The sequence below is a fragment of the Melospiza melodia genome, chromosome 4 (genome assembly GCF_035770615.1).
Source record: "Melospiza melodia melodia isolate bMelMel2 chromosome 4, bMelMel2.pri, whole genome shotgun sequence".
NCBI classification, from domain to species: Eukaryota; Metazoa; Chordata; class Aves; order Passeriformes; family Passerellidae; genus Melospiza; species Melospiza melodia.
In genome coordinates this window covers 954,797-974,762 of record NC_086197.1, presented here as the reverse complement: position 1 = coordinate 974,762, position 19,966 = coordinate 954,797, and the positions used below count along the sequence as shown (strand labels likewise).

Sequence of the window (19,966 nt, the reverse complement as noted above, 5' to 3'; positions counted from 1 at the left end):
CCACCCGTGCCAGGGCAGGGCCGCCTCCCGGGAGGGGGCGGCTCCAGCAGGAGGGAGGGAGGGAGGGGTCGGGTCGGAGCGGCCATGGAGGGGCTGGGCCACGGGGATTTGTGTCCCTTTGGGGCGGCTCCGGTGTCACTGCTGCTCCCTGATCCCGGCTCTGATCACAAAGATTTGTGTCCCTTAGGGGCAACTCCATTGTCACTGCGGCTCCCTGATACCGGCTCTGATCACAAAGATTTGTGTCCCCTAAGGGGCAGCTCCATTGTCACTGCTGCTCCCTGATCCCAAAATTTGTGTCCTTTTGGGGCAGCTCCATTGTCATCACTACACTCCAATCCCAGATCTGATCCCAAAGATTTGCGTCTCCTAAGGGGCGGCTCCGGTGTCACCGCCGCTCCTGGATCCCAAATATTTGTGTCCCCTCAGGGGCAGTTCCATTGTCACCACCACTCCCTCCTTTTGGGGCAGCTCCACTGTCACTGCTTCTCCCTAATCCCAAAATCTGTGTCCCTTTGGGGCAGCCCCGGTGTCACCGCCACTCCCCGATTCCGGCTCTGATCCCAAAGAGTTGTGTCCCCTCAGGGACAGACCTGGTGTCACCGCTGCTCCTGGATCCCAAAGATTTGTGTCCCCTCAGGGACAGTTCCATTGTCACTGCTGCTCCCTGATCACAGCTCTGACCCCAAAGATTTGTGTCCCTTTGGGGCAGCTCCATTGTCACTGCTGCTCCCTGATCACAGCTCTGACCCCAAAGATTTGTGTCCCCTAAGGGGTGGCTCCATTGTCACCGCGGGTCCCGAATGCCAAAGATTTGTGTCCCCTAAGGGGTGGCTCCATTGTCACTGCTGCTCCCTGATCCCAGAGATTTGTGTCCCCTAAGGGGTGGCTCCATTGTCACTGCTGCTCCCTGATCCCAGAGATTTGTGTCCCCTAAGGGGTGGCTCCATTGTCACTGCTGCTCCCTGATCCCAAAGATTTGTGTCCCCTCAGGAGCGGCTCCATTGTCGCTGCTGCTCCCTGATCCCAAAGATTTGTGCCCCCTCAGGGGCAGCTCCATTGTCACTGCTGCTCCCTGATCCCAAAGATTTGTGTCCCTTTGGGGCCGCTCCATTGTCGCTGCTGCTCCCTGATCCCAGAGATTTGTGTCCCTTTGGGGCCGCTCCATTGTCGCTGCTGCTCCCTGACCCCAGAGATTTGTGTCCCTTTGGGGCCGCTCCCCGATCCCATCTCTGATCCCAAATCCATCCCTGCCCCCCCGGGCCCGGGATCGCTCCCCGCGGAGCGCTGCGGGGCCGGGGGCGGTTCCGGGCGGGCCGCGGGTGACAGATGGCTCCGGGATGTCCCCGCGCAGCCGCTGCCACCCGCGGGCGCCAGCTGGAGCCGTCCCCGGGCGCGTTCCCGACGCCGCTGCCCACAGGCGGCGTCTGCTCCGCTCCATCTGCGCCTCCCGCGGCGCCAGCAGCACCAAGGGAGGATGCGGGGACGCTCCGGGAGCGGCAGGAGCTGGCCCGGGATCACCGGGAACTCGGGCTGGAGCTCACCCGGGCCTGTCCCGGGGCTGCTCGGACCGTAAATCCCGGGATAAACACATCCAGCTGGGATAAATGCATTCAGATGTATGCCTAAATCTCGGGACAACCCCATTCAGTTGGGATAATCACATCCAGCTGCACCCCTAAATTCCAAAATAACCCCATCCAGCTGTACCCCTAAATCCCGGGATAACCCCATCCAGCTACTCCCCTAAATCCCGGGACAAACCCACCCAACTGCACCCCTAAATCCCGGGACAAACGTACCCAACTGCACCCCTAAATCCCAGGATAGCCCCATCCAGCTGGACCCTAAATCCCGGGAAAACCCCATCCAGCTGCACCCCTAAATCCCGGGAAAACCCCATCCAGCTGGGATAACCCCCTTCAGATGCACCCCTAAATCCCAGGATAATCCTATCCAGCTGCTCCCCTAAATCCCGGGGTAATCCCATCCAGCTGCTCCCCTAAATCCCGGGGTAATCCCATCCAGCTGCTCCCCTAAATCCTAGGATAACCGCATCCAGCTGGGATAAACCCCTCCCAGCTGCACTCCTAAATCCCAGGATAACCCCACCCAGCTGCTCCCCTAAATCCCAGGATAATCCCATCCAGCTGCTCCCCTAAATCCCAGGACAAACCCACCCAACTGCACCCCTAAATCCCAGGATAAGGCCACCCAGCTGCTCCCATAAATCCCGGGATAACACCATCCAGCTGCACCCCTAAATCCCAGGATAACCCCATCCAGCTGGGAAAACCCCATCCAGCTGCACCCCTAAATCCCAGGATAACCCTATCCAGCTGCACTCCTAAATCCTGGGATAACCCCCTCCAGCTGTACCCATAAATCCCAGGATAACCCCATCCAGCTGGGATAACCCCATCCAGCTGCTCCCCTACATCCCGGGATAAACCCATCCAGCTGCACCCCTAAATCCTGCACGAGCGGGATTCTGGATATTCCCGAGGATTTTGAACATCCCACAATTTCTCTGTGTGCCTGTGCTGATTTCTTGTGTTCCTGGTGGTATTTTGGGGCGGATTTTTAAAAGTTTTGGGGCGTTTTATTTTAATTTCTGCCATCACTGGGCAGTGCTGAGAATAATTTTCCCTCTTTTCCCATCTTGCTATCCACGGCTAAAATCCCCCTGGAGCCTCCTCTCCCCCGGGCCGACCATTCCCATCTCGTCCCAGGAGGGATTTTTGGGGATTCTCTCCCACATTTCCAGGTTTTCCTTGCCCAGGGATGCCTGGAACGGGAGTTTGGTGCAGCCAGAATTCCCAAATCCTTGTGGGAAGAGCCGGGAGGTTGTTCCTGCCGGGTGCGGGGCTTGGAATTGCCCAACTTCCCGAGGTTCCAGCTCCGGTGCCCGCTCTAGGTGGCAGCAAATCCATGGCTGGGCGGGTCCCTCCTGCCCGTTTTGGGGCAGAATCCCGGGATACGGAAATCCTGAGAGGATCAGAATCCAACTCCTGCATGGACACCCTGAAATCCCACCCCGAGCTCTGGGAATGTCACCATTCCCTGGGGAGCCGGGGCAGCGTCCCCAGGGTGAAATCCTCTCCTAAAATCTAACCTGGGACCCAGGGGAGCGGCCAGGTGGGGTTATCCCGGGATTTAGGGGTGCAGCTGGATGGGATTATCCTGGGATTTATGGGTGCAGGTGGATGGGGTTATCCCGGGATTTAGGGGTGCAGGTGGATGGGGTTATCCTGGGATTTATGGGTGCAGGTGGATGGGGTTATCCTGGGATTTAGAGGTGCAGGTGGATGGCATTATCCTGGGATTTAGGGGTGCAGGTGGATGGGGTTATCCCGGGATTTAGGGGTGCAGGTGGATGGGGTTATCCTGGGATTTATGGGTGCAGCTGGATGGCATTATCCTGGGATTTAGGGGTGCAGGTGGATGGGGTTATCCCGGGATTTAGGGGTGCAGGTGGATGGGGTTATCCTGGGATTTATGGGTGCAGCTGGATGGCATTATCCTGGGATTTAGGGGTGCAGGTGGATGGGGTTTATCCCGCGCCTGATTTAGGGGTGCAGGTGGATAGGGTTATCCCAGCTGGATGGGGTTATCCTGGGATTTAGGGGTGCAGCTGCATGGGGTTATCCCAGTTGGAGGGGTTATCCTGGCTGGATGGGGTTATCCCGGGATTTATGGGTGCAGCTGCATGGGGTTATCCCAGCTGGAGGGGTTATCCCAGCTGGATGGGGTTATCCTGGGATTTAGGGGTGCAGGTGGATGGGGTTATCCCGGGATTTAGGGGTGCAGGTGGATGGGGTTTATGCCAGGCCTGATTTAGGGGTGCAGGTGGATGGAGTTATCCTGGCTGGATGGGGTTATCCTGGGATTTAAGGAAATGATTGGATGGGGTTTTCCTGGCATTCAGGGCAGTGTAGGGACGCGGGCTCTGTCCCCGTGTGTGTCACCTGCTGAGAGCCACCTGCCACCTGCTCAGGTGTGGGGACAGCCTGAGCCAGCCCTGCACGGGTCAGAGGCAACCTGAGCTGGGCCTGCCCTGGGTCCTGGCCAAATTCTGTCCCAAACCCTGCCTGGATCTTTCCTGGACCCTGACCAAACCCTGCCCAGGTCCTGCCTGGATCCATGCTGGACCCTGCCTGGATCTTTCCTGAATCCTGACCAAATCCTGTCCCAGCCCCTGCCCTGGTCCTGCCTGGATCTTTCCTGAATCCTGACCAAATCCTGTCCCAGCCCCTGCCCTGGTCCTGCCTGGATCTTTCCTGGATCCTGCTCAGACCCTGTCCAGGCGCTTCCCAGAACCCGCGCAGATCCTGCCTGGACTATTCCTAAATCCCGCTCAGACCTTTCCTGGGCCCTGCCTGGATCCTTCCCAGGCCTTCCCTAGCCAGGTGCCTGGGGAACACCTGGAATTCTCCAGAGCAGGAGCTGGGAACTCGGGATGCAGGAAGGGGGATTTTCCTGGGAGCTGCCAGCCCTGTCAGTGTGCCAGGAAAGATCCAGGAGGGATCAGAGGGATGACCAGCGGGGTCCCAGTGGGATCAGAGTGATGGCCAACAGGATCCAGGGGTATCAGAGGGATCCCATTCCCAATCCCATTCCTGATCCCAATACTGACCCCACTTCCAATCCCATTCCCCATCCCAGTGCTCATTTCCTGATCCCGCTCCCGTGCAGGGTCCAGCCCCATTCTCGCCATCCCAGTAGGATTTGTTCCCAGTAGGATTTGTTCCCAGGGGCCGCTGGAATTGTCCCGGCCCCTCGGAGAACTCCTGGAATCCGGGGGACAGGGCAGCCTGCGGGGAGCGGCGCCTCCTCGGCTCTCCTGGAGGAAATCCGGGATGTTTCCCCTCCTCGAGGTAAAAAACCCCCAAAAATCCCAATGAAACCTCCAGATCCGAACCAGGCCAAAGGACAAACCCAGGTGCTGTTCCCGAGCTGAGGGTGACAACGGTGACACAGGGGAGGGAGGGACACAAATCCCCAGGAATGCTGGAGCTGTCCTGGCGTGGATCTGTCCCCTCCGTCCCTGAGCTCCGGGACAGCTCCGGTGACAAAAATGGGGACAATTGTTGGGCAGGGCTGTGGCAGGAGGGAGGGTGGCACTTGGGGACACTGCCCTGTGTGGCTTTGTCACATGCCTGAGCTCCTGCATGTGTGGGGGGAAAGGGGAAGAGGATGGGGACACAGAGAGGGGACAGGGACACACATGGGGACACGGTGCAGGGGATGGGGACACATGTGGGGACAAGGAAGAGGCATGGGGACAGGATATGGGGAGAGGGACATACATGGGGGGAGGTGACAAGGACACATGGGGGGAGCAGGAAAAGGAGGTGAGGGGACACATGAGAGGGCAGGGGACAGCTGGAGGGGCACACCAGGGCAGGGAGGGCTTGGGGACATCCTGGGAGAGGGCAGGAAAAGGGAATGGGGACAGGAAAAGGGGGATGGGGACACGCAGGGGACAGGGGAGGGGACAGTGAGGGTGAGTCCCTCCTTCCGTGCCAAAGGTGACAGCGCTGCGAGCTGGCCCCGTGCCCGGCAGGAGCTGTGACCTTGTCCCCGTGTCCCCGTGTCCCCGCCCAGCTCCGGCACTGCCCCATTGTGTCCCCACCCACGCCTGGCCGGGGCAGTGCCAGCGCAGCGCCACAGCCCCCGTGTCCCTCTGTCCCCGTGTCCCTCTGTCCCCGTGCCGCGCTGCCGGCTCTGTCCCCGCCCGGGTCCCGCAGGAAGGGACAATCCCGGTCCCGCCAAGGTGTTTCCTGTGCTCCCGATAGGGCCGGGCAGCGCCTCCGGAGCTGGCACCGACCCCAAAGCCGGGCACTGACCCCAAACTGGCACTGACCCCAAACTGGCACTGACCCCGGAGACCCCAAAGCCGAGCACTGACCGCAAAACCAAGCACTGACCCCACAGCTGGCACTGACCCCAAACTGGCACTGACCCCAAAGCCGGGCACTGACCCCACAGACCCCAAAGCCTGGCACTGACCCCACAGCTGGCACTGACCCCAAAGCCGAGCACTGACCCCAAACTGGCACTGACCCCACAGCTGGCACTGACCCCAAAGCCGAGCACTGACCCCAAAACCAAGCACTGACCCCAAACTGGCACTGACCCCACAGCTGGCACTGACCCCGGAGACCCCAAAGCCGGGCACTGATCCCAGGCTGGCGCGGACCCCAGAGACCCCAAAGCCGGGCACTGACCCCAAAACCAAGCACTGACCCCACAGCTGGCGCTGACCCCGGAGACCCCAAAGCCGGGCACGGACCCCAAAAGCAGGCAGTGACCCCAGAGACTCCAGACCTGGGCACTCACCCCAGGGCTGGCACGGACCCCAGAGACGCCAGAGCTGCCACTGACCCTAAAACCAGGCACTGACCCCACAGCTGGCACTGACCCCAGAACTGGACACGCCACATCGCCCCTGTCACGCGCAGTTGCCTGTGCCCCCCTGTACCCCCTGTGCCCTGTCCCCACTGGCGGTGCCCCTGGGTGCCGGTGAGAGCCCCGGGCTGTCCCCAGGGTGCCCTGGGCTGTCCCCGCTGTGCCCCGCGCTGTCCCCTGTGAGCCCCGCGCTGTCCCCTGTGAGCCCCGCGCTGTCCCCGCTGTCCCCCGCGCTGTCCCCTGTGAGCCCCGCGCTGTCCCCTGTGAGCCCCGCGCTGTCCCCGCTGTGCCCTGTGCTGTCCCCCGCGCTGTCCCCGCTGTGCCCTGTGCTGTCCCCGCTGTCCCCCGCGCTGTCCCCGCTGTCCCCCGCGCTGTCCCCGCTGTGCCCCGCGCTGTCCCCGCTGTCCCCCGCGCTGTTCCCGCTGTGCCCTGTGCTGTCCCCCGCGCTGTCCCCGCTGTGCCCCGCGCTGTCCCCGCTGTGCCCCGCGCTGTCCCCCGGCGGGCAGGACGCGGCCGGGGGCGGTGGCCGGCGGGGCCGGGTGTCCCTTCCTGGCAGGAAAGGGGCCGAGCGGAGCCGCCGGGGCCGGGAGTTTCCTGCGGGATCCGGCCCCGCGGGCGCCACAGCGGAGCGGAGCGGCCGAGAGCGGCACCGGGCCAGGTAACGGTACCGGCACCGGGGGGTCCGGGGGGTCCGGCCGCCCCCCGAGCGCGGGGCTGAGGCTGTGGGGCCGGGACCGGCGGGGCAGGAGCGCTCGGTGCCCTCGGAGGGGCCGGGGCGGTGCCCGTGCCTCGCCCCGGGGTCACCGGGCGGGTCGGCCCCGGGGTTCGGGGGTTCGGAGGGTTCGGGGGGCACCGAGGAGGGAGCGGCGCTGCTCTCGCTGCCCGGCGCGGGGGTCGCCGCTGCCCCCCGCCCCCGCGGCTCATCCCGGTGTGGGGAGCCAGCCCCGCGGGTTCGGGACTGCCGGGGGACACCGAGAAACCGGGGGTCCGCGAGGGGGGGCGCGCAAAAACCGCGGGACCGGCGGGAGCTCGGGCGGTACCGGGACCCCCCGCCCGCGGAGCCGCCGAAGTTTCTCCGTGCGCCCGCCCCTTCCGCGCGCACCGGGCTGGCCGTTGCCATGACGACTCCTAAAACCGAGCCCCGCTGCCGGCGGCGGGGGCCGAGCCCGCGGGGGATCCGCCGTGCGCGCCGCTCCCCGCCCGGCCCCGCCGCCGCCCCCGCCCCGCAACGCTCCCGCAACGCTCCCGCCCCGCTCCGCTCCGCCGCCGGCGGCCGCCGCGGCGATGGTGGCTCGGGCCGCGCCGCCCGCAGCCCCGCAGGTACCGGGAGGCGCCGGGGGAGGAGCGGGGGATGCGCGGCGCGGGGGCGGCGGCGCGGGGGATGCTGCGGGGGCGGCGGGGATGGGCGGGGGGAGGCCGAGGCTCCGCTCTCCGCCGAACGGGGGCCGCGATGCGCCCGGGGCGCGTGGGCAGCCGAGAGCGGCGCCTTTGGGGGCAGAAAAGCGGGGAGCGGGGCTGGCAGCCATGGGCTCGTGCCGGGATTTCGGGGGCGGATTTTGCCGGGAACGCGGGCAGGGGAGCGGCGGCGGAGTTCGGGGGGGTTCTGGCCGGGGCCTGGTGTTGGGTTTGTGGCTCTCCCCGTTGTGGTTTGGGCAGGGTTGAGTGGAGCTCCCCTCAAAAATCCGATTTTGTGGGTGCGGGAGCTGAAGTTGCGCAGGGAGTTCTGCCCGGCCGGGCTGGCCCGGGTCAGGAACTGACTCCTGACTCCTCTCCCGGCGCTCGGGATTGATTTTGGGGCAGCCCCGAGCAGGGAATTAATGGGATTTATGGCGTTTGTGGGGTTGGGATCCTTCCTGGGCCTCAGCCGGTGAAATTGCCCCCGATCTTGGGAAAAGTGAATTTACCCCTCTGTGTTCCTCCCAGCCCGGGTTTGGGGAAGGAGATCCCAGAGCTGAGCAGGTGCAGGTCCCCTCTGGGTTTCCCCTGGATAAACTTCCCTGGAAACTTCTGTCCTCCCGTCCTGTCGGTGATGGAGGCGGCAGATTCCCAAAATTCCTCCTCAGAGCAGCTCTTACATAACCCGGGGGGCTCTTTGTGCTTCCTGCACCTGCACTGGAGACCTGGGCGAGGCCAAAGGGGCACAAAAGGCACCGAGCAGGGGCCTTTTATTCCCGGAAGATTATCCTGGAACGCTTTGGGTGGAAGGCAGTTTAAAGCTCGTCCCCATCCATGGGCACTTTTTGCCCTCCCGGGCTGCTCCAGCCTGGCCTCGGGCACTCCCAGGGATGGGGCACCGCTGATATTTTGGGGTTTTTTGGTGTCGCTGAGCAGCCTGAAAACCCTAAACATCCCAACCCGTGGATAATTCCCGAATATTCTCAATATTGTGGGCATTCTGGCGTGACCCCCCCCGGCCCGAGCCGCCCGTGTTTGGTGTGCGCAGCTCGATTGTGCTCTGGGGGGGGGGGGGGACACAAAACCTCCCAAAACCACCCGAACCCCCCCAAGCCGGCCGCGGAGCACTCCCCGAGCCGAGCAGCCCGCCCTACACTACGGAACGTTCTGCCGACAATTCCAGCCCCTAAAAATTCCCAGCGCTGCCTCCCCCGCGCCGCACCACGTGCGGGCGGCCGGGCACGTGTGGAGCGCGAGTGCGGGGAGGGGACACGGCCGGGGGGGCTGCCCGGGCTCCCATCCCCATCTCCTGTGCTCCAGGGATGCAGCCCGGGCTCCCATTCCTGGCTCCTGCCTTCCAGGGATGCAGCCCGGGCTCCCATTCCTGGCTCCTCTATTCCAGGGATGCAGCCTGGACTCTTCTTCCCATCTCGTGCATTCCAGGGATGCAGCCCGGGCTCCTTCTCCCATCCCTCCGTGTTCCAGGGATGCAGCCCGGGCTCCCTTTCCCATCTTTCATTATTCCAGGGGAGAATTTTCAACTCCCCCTCTCCTCTCCTGCATTCCAGGGATGCAACCCAGGCTCCTCTTCCCATCCCTCAGTGTTCCAGGGATGCATCCTGGGCACTTTCCATGTTCCAGGGAGCAGCCTGAGCTCCCTTTCCCATCTCTCAGTGTTCCAGGGATGCATTCTGGGCTCCTCTTCCCATCTCCTGTGTTCCAGGGAGGCATCCTGGGTTCCCTTTCCCACCTCCCAGTGTTCCAGGAGCCATCCTGGGTTCCCCTTTTCCCTCTCTCAGTGTTCCAGGCTCCTCTTCCCCCCCTCTCCTGCATCCCAAGGGAACAGCCTGAACTCTCCTTCCCCTCTCATATTCCAGGGGAGAAGCCTGGGCTTCCCTTTCTCCTCCCTCAGTGTTCCAAGGAGGCATCCTGGGCTCTCCCAGTGTTCCAGGGAGCAGCCCGGGCTCCTTTTCCCTCTCTCAGTGTTCCAGGAGCCATCCTGGGTTCCCCTTTCCCTCTCTCAGCGTTCCAGGGAGCAGCTTGGTCTCCCCCTCTCCTCTCACAGTTTCCAGGGAAGCAGCCCAGGCTCCTTTTCCCTCCCTCAATGTTCCAGGGAAGCAGCCTGGGCTTCCCTTTTCCCACCTCCCAGTGTTCCAGGGAGGCATCCTGGGCTCTCCCAGTGTTCTGGGGAGCAGCCCGGGCTCCTTTTCCCTCTCTCAGTGTTCCAGGAGCCATCCTGGGTTCCCCTTTCCCTCTCTCAGCGTTCCAGGGAGCAGCTTGGTCTCCCCCTCTCCTCTCACAGTTTCCAGGGAAGCAGCCTGGGCTTCCCTTTTCCCACCTCCCAGTGTTCCAGGGAGGCATCCTGGGCTCTCCCAGTGTTCCAGGGAGCAGCTTGGACTCCCCCTCTCCTCTCCATGTTCCAGGCAAGCAGCCCAGGCTCCTTTGTCATCTCCTGGTGTTCCAGGAGCCATCCTGTGCTTCCCTTTCCTCTCTCAGTGTTCCAGGCTCCTCTTCCCCCCCTCTCCTGCATCCCAAGGGAACAGCCTGAACTCCCCTTTCCCCCTCATATTCCAGGGAAGCAGCCTGGGCTTCCCTTTCTCCTCCCTCAGTGTTCCAGGGAGCATCCTGGGCTCTCCCAATGTTCCAGGGAAGCAGTCTGGGCTTCCTGTCCCCTCTCTTGGTGTTCCAGAGGAAAACCTGGGCTCCTTTCCCCATCTTTTGGTGTTCCAGAGGAAAACCTGGGCTCCTTTCCCCATCTTTTGGTGTTCCAGAGGAAAACCTGGGCTCCTTTCCCCATCTTTTGGTGTTCCAAGGGAAAACCTGGGCTCCTTTCCCCATCTTTTGGTGTTCCAGAGGAAAACCTGGGCTCCTTTCCCCATCTTTTGGTGTTCCAGGCTCCCCTTCCCTTCTCTCCTACATTCCAGGAAAGCAGCCTGGGCTCCTCTTCCCTTCTCCTGCATTCCAGAGGGGAATTCTGCTCTCCCCTTCCCCTATCCATTATTCCAGCAGGGAATTCTGTTCTCCCCTTCTCATTTCCATTATTCCAGAGGGGAATTCTGTTCTCCCCTTCTCATTTCCATTATTCCAGAGGGGAATTCTGTTCTCCCCTTCCCCTTTCCATTATCCCAGCAGGGAGTTCTGTTCTCCCCTTCCCCTTTCCATTATTCCAGCAGGGAATTCTGCTCTCCCATCCCCTTTCCATTATCCCAGCAGGGAATTCTGTTCTCCCCTTCCCCTCTCCTGCATTCCACAGGGGAATTCTGTTCCCCCCCTCCCCTCTCTGGCCGTGACGGATTTGGGGTGCAGCTCAGGGATTCGTGTGCAGTGGGGCTGCTCCTGGATTTTCCATGGAAAAGCCGTGGCTGAAGGGTCCTTGGAGCGCTCCAGGCCCTCTGTGCATGGGAAGAAAATTGGGAATTGGGATGGGCAGAGCCAGGGAACAGGGACAGGGTCCTGTTCTCTTCCTGCTCCGTGCCCTCTGGGATGTGCTGTGCCAGCTCTTCCCGGCTGGAGCTGTGGGGTTCAGTGGGAACCGTGGGGTGGGATTCTCTGAATTCCTAAATCCCGAATTCCTTGACTCCCCTGAATCCCCAAATCCCCTGGCTCCACTCAATGCCCCAAATGCCCTGAATTCCTGAATTCCCTCGGGGCTGGAGCACAGGGACAGGGTCCCATCCTCTTCCTGCTCCGTGCCCAATGGGATGTGCTGCTCCAGGACCACGAGGAGCTGTGGGATGGAGTGGGGACCCGTGGGGTGGAATCCCCTGAATCCCCCAAATCCCATGACTCTCCCAAATCTCTGAATTCCCTGAACCCCCGAATCCCTCAATCCCTGACTCCCCATAATCCCTGAATCCTCTGAATTCCCTGACTCCCCCGAATTCCCCAAATCCCTGACTCCCCATAATACCTGGATTCCTTGCATCCCCTGAATCCTCTGAATCCCTCAATCCCTGACTCCCCATAACCCCTGAATCCCCCAAACTCCCTGAATCCTCCAGTTCCCTGACTCCCCTGAACTTCTGAATTTCCCAGTTCCCTGATTCCCCTGAAATCCCTGAATTCCCCGAATCCCCTGACTTCCCCGCATCCTCTGAATCCCTCAATCCCCGACTCCCCTGAATTCTCTGAACCCCCAAATTTCCTGAATCCCCTGATTTCCGTGAATCCCCGTAATCCCTGGTTTACCTGAATCCCTCAATCTTCCGAATCCCCCAATCCCCAAATCCCCTGACTCCCCTGAACCCCCGAATCCCTGAATCCCCCAAATTCCCTGATTTCCCCTGAAACCCCTGAATCCCCTGACTTCTCTGAATCCTTCAATTCCTGACTCCCCTGAACCCCCCAATTCTCGGACCCCCTTGAATCCCCCGAATCCCCTGAATTCCCGAATTCCCGAATTCCCGGCTCCCCGAGCTCCCTCCCCCCGGCACGGCGGAGCAGGAGCGGGAGGCCGCAGCTAAAAGGAGCACAAAGAGTAAATTGCCACCATCCCACTCCCGGAGGCAGCGCAGCTCTGTCACCGCTGTCACCGCTGTCACTGTGACAACGGGCACGGCTCGGGGGCAGGCGGAGCCCGCGTGGGCCGGGCCCGCGGTGACACCGCCGTGACAGCGCCACAGCGGGGACAGAGCCACAGCGGGGACAGTGCGGGGACAGAGCCACAGAGGGGACAGAGCCACAGAGGGGACAGAGCCACAGCGGGGACAGTGCGGGGACAGTGCCGTGACAGAGCCACAGCGGGGACAGAGCCACAGCGGGGACAGTGCGGGGACAGAGCCACAGAGGGGACAGAGCCACAGAGGGGACAGTGCCACAGCGGGGACAGTGCGGGGACAGAGCCACAGAGGGGACAGAGCCACAGAGGGGACAGTGCCACAGCGGGGACAGTGCGGGGACAGAGCCACAGCGGGGACAGAGCCACAGCGGGGACAGTGCCGTGACAGTGCCGTGACAGAGCCACAGCGGGAACAGTGCCGTGACACTGCCGTGACAGTGCCACAGTGGGGACAGAGCCACAGAGGGGACAGTGCCACAGCGGGGACAGTGCGGGGACAGTGCCGTGACAGTGCCACAGCGGGGACAGAGCCACAGCGGGGACAGTGCCATGCCAGTGCCACAGCGGGGACGGTGCCATGACAGGGCCACAGCAGGGACGGTGCCATGACAGGGCCACAGCGGGGACAGTGCCGTGACAGTGCCACAGCAGGGACGGTGCCATGACAGGGCCACAGCCGTGCCAGTGCCACAGCGGGGACAGTGCTGGGACAGTGCCACAGCGGGGACAGTGCCGTGACAGGGCCACAGCGGGGACAGTGCCGTGACAGTGCCACAGCAGGGACGGTGCCATGACAGTGCCACAGCAGGGACGGTGCCACCGCTTGGGCAGGGACAGCCCTGGGGACAGCGGGGGGCAGCAGTGACAGTGGTGGCAGCAAGTGGCAGTGGGTGCCAGGCCAGGTGGCAGCTATGGCAGAATGTGACAGAGGGTGGCATCTGGTGGCACTGTGTGGCGTCCGGTGGCATCCAGTGACAGTGGATGCCAGACCTGGTGGCAGTGGTTGCATAGGGTGACAGCAAGTGACAGAGGGTGGCACTGGCCAGACCTGGTGGCAGCGGGTGGCAACAGGTGACAGAGGGTTTCAGAGGGTGGCAGTGGGTGGCAGAGGATGACACTGGCCAGGCCTGACAGGAATGGGTGACAGAGGGTGGCAGAGGATGACCATGTCAGGCTTGGTGGCAGAGAGTGGCGGTGGCTGGCAGAGGGTGGCACTGGCCAGGCCTGGTGGCAGTGGGTGGCAGCGTGTGGCTGTGCCAGGCCTGGTGGCAGCAGGTGTCCCTGGCCCGGCCGCCCGCCTGGCGCTGGGGACAGCAGGGACGCGCTCCGGGGTAACCTGAGCATTCCTCGCTCATGAAATATTGAGGGCCCGGCGGCTCGGTGGCACCGGGGTGGCCCTGGCGCGTGACTGGGGACAAACGGGGGTGGCAGGGGCAGGGCTGGGGCCCGGGGGGCACCCCACAGACACCACCTGCACCCCAAAGATGTCCCTTGAACCCCACAGTGGAGCTGGGGGTCACAGCCCCACACAGCCCTGGCAGGGAGGGAATTGGTGCTGTGGGGGCACTTTCTGGGAATCCCAGTCCAGAATCCAGGATTCCAGAACCCCAGAATCCCCAAATCCCAGAATCTGGGATTTCAGAATGCCAGAAATCCAAATGCCAGAGTCCCAGAACCTCAAAACCTCATAATCCCAGAACCCAGAATCCCCAAATCCCAAACTCCAGGATTCCAGAATCCCAGAACCCTAGAATCTCAGAATCCAAAATCCAGTATTCCTGCAATCCCGGAATCCTAGAACCCCAGAATCCCAGAAACCCACAATCCCATAATCCAGAACCCTAGATTTTGAGAATCCCAAAATCCCTGAACCCCACAATCCCAGAATCTCAGAATCCGAGATCCCACATTCCCACAGTCCAGAATCCCACAATCCCAAAATCCAGAACCCCAGAATTCCAGAATCCCAGAATTGTTTATGTTTGAAAATCCCTCCAAGGTCGCCGAGCCCAACCCGTGCCTGGTCCTCACCTTGTCCCCAGCCCGGATCCCCGAGTGCCACATCCCGGAATTCCCGGGACACCTCCGGGGATGGGGACCCCAACACTTCCCTGGGAATCCCATCCCAGATTCCAGTGGGATTTTCACTCTGGGAGCACCAAGAGACCCCAAGATGGGTTTGGGTTCGGTGCCGGGCACCAAAAACCCCAAAAGCGGGATTTGGCGTCTGGGCTGGCTCCCGCCCCATCCCTTGGGAAGGGCTGGCATTCCTGCCTTTTTCTCGGGAATGATTTCAGCTTCCAGGCCTGGATCTCTCTGCTTTTTCTGGAACCCCTCCGGGGAGCGGCAAGAATGGCCGGAAGCGCCGCGGGGCGGCCGTTCCTGTCCCTTGGCTGCCGCAGGAAACGCCCGCGGCCCTTCCCGGCCCCGGGATGCTCCCGGCTGGAACGGGGGCTGCGGCTCTGGAACCCGGCATGGGCCCTTCCCGCGGCCATTCCCGAGCCTTTGGAGCGTCCCTGGGGGATCCCGTCGGGATGGGGGATCCCGGAGCTCTCCCTGGTGTCACCGCCAGCCCCAGGGGACACTTGGGGACAGTGGGACGGCAGCGGGAGGTGATAAATTTTCCGGATCTGTGGATGAGTTTGGTTTTCCCAGAAAAACTGGGCCTGGTTTGGGTTTTTTTTCCCCCTCGGGAATTTCCTGGGAAAATGTGAGGTTTGGGATGGGAGCAAGAATCTCAGGATCCAGGGTTCCTGGGAATGGGAGGGTTGGGATGAGAACAAGGATTTCGGGATCCTTGGGAATGTGTGGATTGGGATGTGAAGAAGAATCCCAGAACCCTCAGGAATGTCAGGGTTGGGATCGGAGCAAGAATTCTAAAACCCAGAATCCTTTGGGATTTGAGGGTTGGGATGGGAGCAAGAATCCCAGGGTCCAGGATTCCTGGAAATTTGAGGGCTGGGATGAGAACAAGGATTTCAGGATCCTTGGGAGTGTGAGGGCCGGGATGGGAACAGGAATCCCAAAACCCAGAATCCTTGGGAATGGGAGGATTGGGATTGGAACAACAATTGGAACACATTCCTTGGGAATGTGAGGGTTGGAATGGGACCAAGAATTCCAGGATCCAGAATCCTCGGGAATGTGGATGGGAGCAAGAATTCTAAAACCCAGGATCCTTTGGGATTTGAGGGTTGGGATGGGAGCAAGAATCCCAGGGTCCTCTGGAATGCAAGGGTTGGGATGGGAACAAGGATTTCGGGGTCCTTGGAAAATGTCAGGGTTGGGATGGGAACAAGAATTCCAAAACCCAGAATCCTTTGGGATTTGAGGGTTGGGATGGGAACCCCGAGAATCCCAGGATTCAGGATCCTTGGGAATGTCAGGGTTGGGATCCTGCAGGCTGCAAACCTCCCGGATCTCTGGCACAATTCATTCCCTGGGCCAAATTGAATTTCTGCAATCTTTTCCTCCCCATTCCCAGGAGAATCTCCTCCTGCCAGCATCCCATTTCTCTTCCCAGCACCTCTGGAATCCCTGGATGCACATTCCCGGGGCTGGAATCCCAGCCGGGCCTCACCTGAGCCCTGAAGTTGGGCTGGGGAGCAGGAAAATCCCTCCCGGTGCTGCCGTGACCCCCGGAGCCCCCCCGGCAGCGCCTCCCCCTCCGGAACCTCTGGATCCGGCTGGGAATTCTCTCCTTGGCGCTTCCTGCCAGGCAGGGAAGCGTTTCCTCCTCCCCTCCAGCGCCGGATCCCACGGGATTTTCCGCTCCTGCTCAGGATGTCACGGCTCTTATCTCACTCCTCTCTCCTCTCCCAGGTCCCGAGGCGCCAATTCCGCCTTTTCCTCCCCCTTCCTGCGCGTTCTCCTCGCCCTTTGGCCGCTCTTCCCGCCTGTTTCGGGTTTTCCTGGGATTTGTGTTTTATGGGAAGCTCAGGCTGGGAAGGCCTGGGCTGCTCCCAGCCTTTGCCTGGCTCTGGAGCAGCCAAAATCCGGGATTTTGGGACGTTGCCTGTGGGGGTATTTTCCCTCATCCCAAAACCAGGATTTGTGCAGGGGGCTTGGATGTCCCTGCAGGCAGAGCATTCCCTGGATATTCCCAAGAACCTTTCCGTGGGTCCTGCACAGACCCTGGTGTCGCTTCCCTGTCCCCAGGAGTGTCCCCTGAGCTGGCCCAGCCGGTGACGGCGGCAGCCGCGGCCTCTCCGGCCCCTTGGGAATTCCGCCAGCATCGTTTTCCACACCAGCCGCGACTTCTGCAGGTGCAGGAAAGAGGAGACCTTGGGAAACATTCCCAGGATTCCGGCCAGGCACCTGCGTGGCGCTCCAGGGGTTTTGGGGCACAAAGGGCACCCTGAGCACGGCCCTTTCCCCCCTTTTTCCTCCTTTTCCCCCCCTTTTCCCCCCCTTCCCGGCTGGCAGCAGCTGCGGCGCTCGGAGAATTCCCAAGCCATGCATTTTTAATTCCCCGAGAACCAGCAGCCATTGCAGCGCCCGCCCCGAGCGCGGCTTTGGCGGCGGCAGCGGCCCCAGAGGCTCCCTGGATGTTCCCATTCCCTGGATGTTCCCATTCCCGAATCTCCGCCGGCCTGGAGGTGGGCGCTGGCCCCGAGCAGGAAGGAAAGGGGCGACCCCAGTGGGGACATTCAGGGCTGGGGGCACCGAGGGGAGGGTGGGAGTGAGCCGGGAGAGGATCCCGCTGATCCGGGGTGGGAAAAGTGCAGGATCCCACTGATGCAGAGTGGGAGAGGTGGAGGATTCCACTGATCTGGAGTGGGAAAGGTACTGGACAATCCCACTGATCTGGGGTGGAAAAAGTGCTGGAAGATCCCACTGATTCAGGCTGGGAAAAGTGGAGGATCCCACTGATTTGGGGTGGGAAAAGTGTGGGAAGAACCCCGTTGATCCATGTGGGAAAAGTGGAGGATCCCACTGATCTGGGGTGGGAAAAGTGGAGGATCCCACTGATCTGGGGTGGGAAAAGTGGAGGATCCTACTGGTCTGGGGTGGGATTGGTGCTGGAGAATCCCACTGATCCACAGTGGAAAAGTGGTGGAGGATCCCACTGGTCTGGGGTGAGGAAAGGGAAAGATCCCCCTGATTTGGGATGGGAGAGGTGGAGGATCCCACTGATCCGGGGCGGCAAAAGTGGAGGATCCCACTGATTTAGGGTGGGGAAAGTGGAGGAAAAACCCCATTGATCCATGGTGGGATCAGTGCTGGAGGATTCCCACTGATCTGGGGTGAAAAAAAAGTGGAGAATCGCACTGATTTGGGGTGGGAGAAGTGGAGGATCTCACTGATTTGGGGTGGGAAAAGTGTGGGAAGAACACCATTGATCCATGGTGGGATTAGTGCTGGAAGATCCCAATGATCCAGAGTGGGATTGGTGCTGGAGAATCTCCCTGATCTGGGGTGGGAAAAGTGCCGGAGGATTCCCATTTATCCAGGGTGGGAAAAGTGGAGGATCCCACTGATCCAGAGTGGGAAAAGCGTGGGAAGAACCCCATTGATTCATGATGGAACCGGTGCTGGAAAATCCCACTGATACAGGGTGAAAAAAAGCGGAGGATCCCACTGATGCAGGGTGGGAAAAGTGCTGGAGGATTCCCGCTGATCCATGTGGGAAAAGTGGAGGATCCCGCTGATTTGGGGTCGGAAAATTGTGGGAAGAACCCCATTGATCTATGGTGGGATTGGTGCTGCAAGATCCCACTGATACAGGGTGAAAAAAAGTGGAGGATCCCACTGGTCCAGAGTGGGAAAAGTGGACGATCCCACTGATCTGGGGTGGGAAAAGTGTTGGAGGATCTCACTGATCCAGGGTGGGAGAAGCATCCACGGCTCCTGCTGAGCCAGGTTCCTGCATCCCTCTCCCTGATCCCTGGGATGTTCCCTGGAGCCCTCACTGGGACAGCGTGGGATAAGGACGGGTTTGTGAAACAGGAATTCTTGGGATAAGGATGGGTTTGTGTCAGGAATTCTCGGGATAAGGACAGATTTGTGCATCAGGAATTCTCAGGATAAGGACAGATTTGTGCATCAGGAATTCTCAGGATAAGGATGGGCTCCTGTGGCAGGAATTCTCGGGATAAGGATGGGTTTGTGTCAGGAATTCTCGGGATAAGGACAGATTTGTGCATCAGGAATTCTCAGGATAAGGATGGGTTTGTGCATCAGGAATTCTCGGGATAAGGACAGGTTTGTGCATCAGGAATTCTCGGGATAAGGACAGATTTGCGCATCAGGAATTCTCAGGATAAGGATGGGCTCCTGTGGCAGGAATTCTCGGGATAAGGATGGATTTGTGCATCAGGAATTCTCAGAGCTCGGAATTCTGACTTCCCTGTGACACCAGAGGTGCCCTTCCCTGTCCCTGCCGTCCCTTTCCTGGGAATTCTCCTATTCCCACCCTCCCGCCACCCGCGGTGCCCACGGATGCATTCCCAGCGTTCCCATTCCCGGGAATGCTCTGACGTGTCCCCTCTGTCCCCGCAGGTGGATGAGGAGGGAGCGCTGTGAGCGCGGCTGTGACTCTGCTGCCAGGTGAGCCTGCCCTGGGATCCAGCTGGGAATGGGGCTGGGAATGGCCCTGGGGTGGGGAATCCAGCTGGGAATGGCCCTGGGGCGGGGAATCCAGCTGGGAATGGCCCTGGGGCTGGGAATCCAGCCAGGAATGGCCCTGGGAATCCAGCTAGGAATGGCCCTGAGGCTGGGAATCCAGCTGGGAATGGCCCTGGGGCTGGGAATCCAGCTGGGAATGGCCCTGGGGCTGGGGAATCCAGCTGGGAATGGCCCTGGGGCTGGGAATCCAGCTGGGAATGGCCCTGGGGCTGGGAATCCAGCTGGGAATGGGGCTGGGAATGGCCCTGGGGCTGGGAATGGCCCTGGTGCTGGGAATGGCCCTGGGGCTGGGAATCCAGCCGGGAATGGCCCTGGGGTGGGAGATCCAGCTGGGAATGGCCCTGGAGCGGGGAATCCAGCTGGGAATGGCCCTGGGGTGGGAGATCCAGCTGGGAATGTGGGCTGGGAATGGTCCTGGGGCAGGGAATCCAGTCAGAAATGCAGCTGGGAATGGGCCTGGAGGATCCAGCCGGGAATGGCCCTGGAGTGGGATGTGGCCCTGGGATGGGGGATTCAGCTGGGAATGGCCCTAAGGCCGGGGATCCAGCCGGGAATGCCAACCAGGAATGTCCCTGCAGCCCCTGGGCTGGGGGATCCAGCCAGAAAACTCTTCTGGGGATCAGGGATGGGAGATGGGAATGGGAATGGGAAAAACTGGGAAAGGGTGGCAGAGCTCAGAGCAGTCCCATTCCAGGAATGGGATTGGGGAAAGGCTGGGAAAAGCTGGAGAAGGCTGGAAAAACTGGGAAAAACTGGGGAAGGCTGGAAAAGACTGGCAGGGCTCAGATCGGTCCCTATGGGCAGGAATGGGAATGGGAAAAGTTGGGAAAGGCGGGAAGAAACTGGGAAAGGCTGGGAAAAATTGGGGAAACTGGAAAAGGCTGGCAGGGCTCAGAACGGTCCTAGTTCAGGTGTGGAAAGTTGAGGGCAGGAATGGGAAAAGTTGGGAAAACTGGGAAAGGCTGGAAAGGCTCC

General features: G+C 61.1%; 1 protein-coding gene across 1 annotated transcript in view; it reads left to right on the top strand.

Annotated features, from left to right (window-relative positions):
* Positions 1-7,529: 7,529 nt before the first annotated feature.
* Positions 7,530-19,966, top strand: part of SHANK3 (SH3 and multiple ankyrin repeat domains 3) — a 150,637-nt gene continuing 138,200 nt past the window's right edge. The window contains 1 exon segment of the mRNA XM_063155767.1: positions 7,530-7,731. Coding sequence (XP_063011837.1) covers positions 7,530-7,731 — 202 coding nt within the window.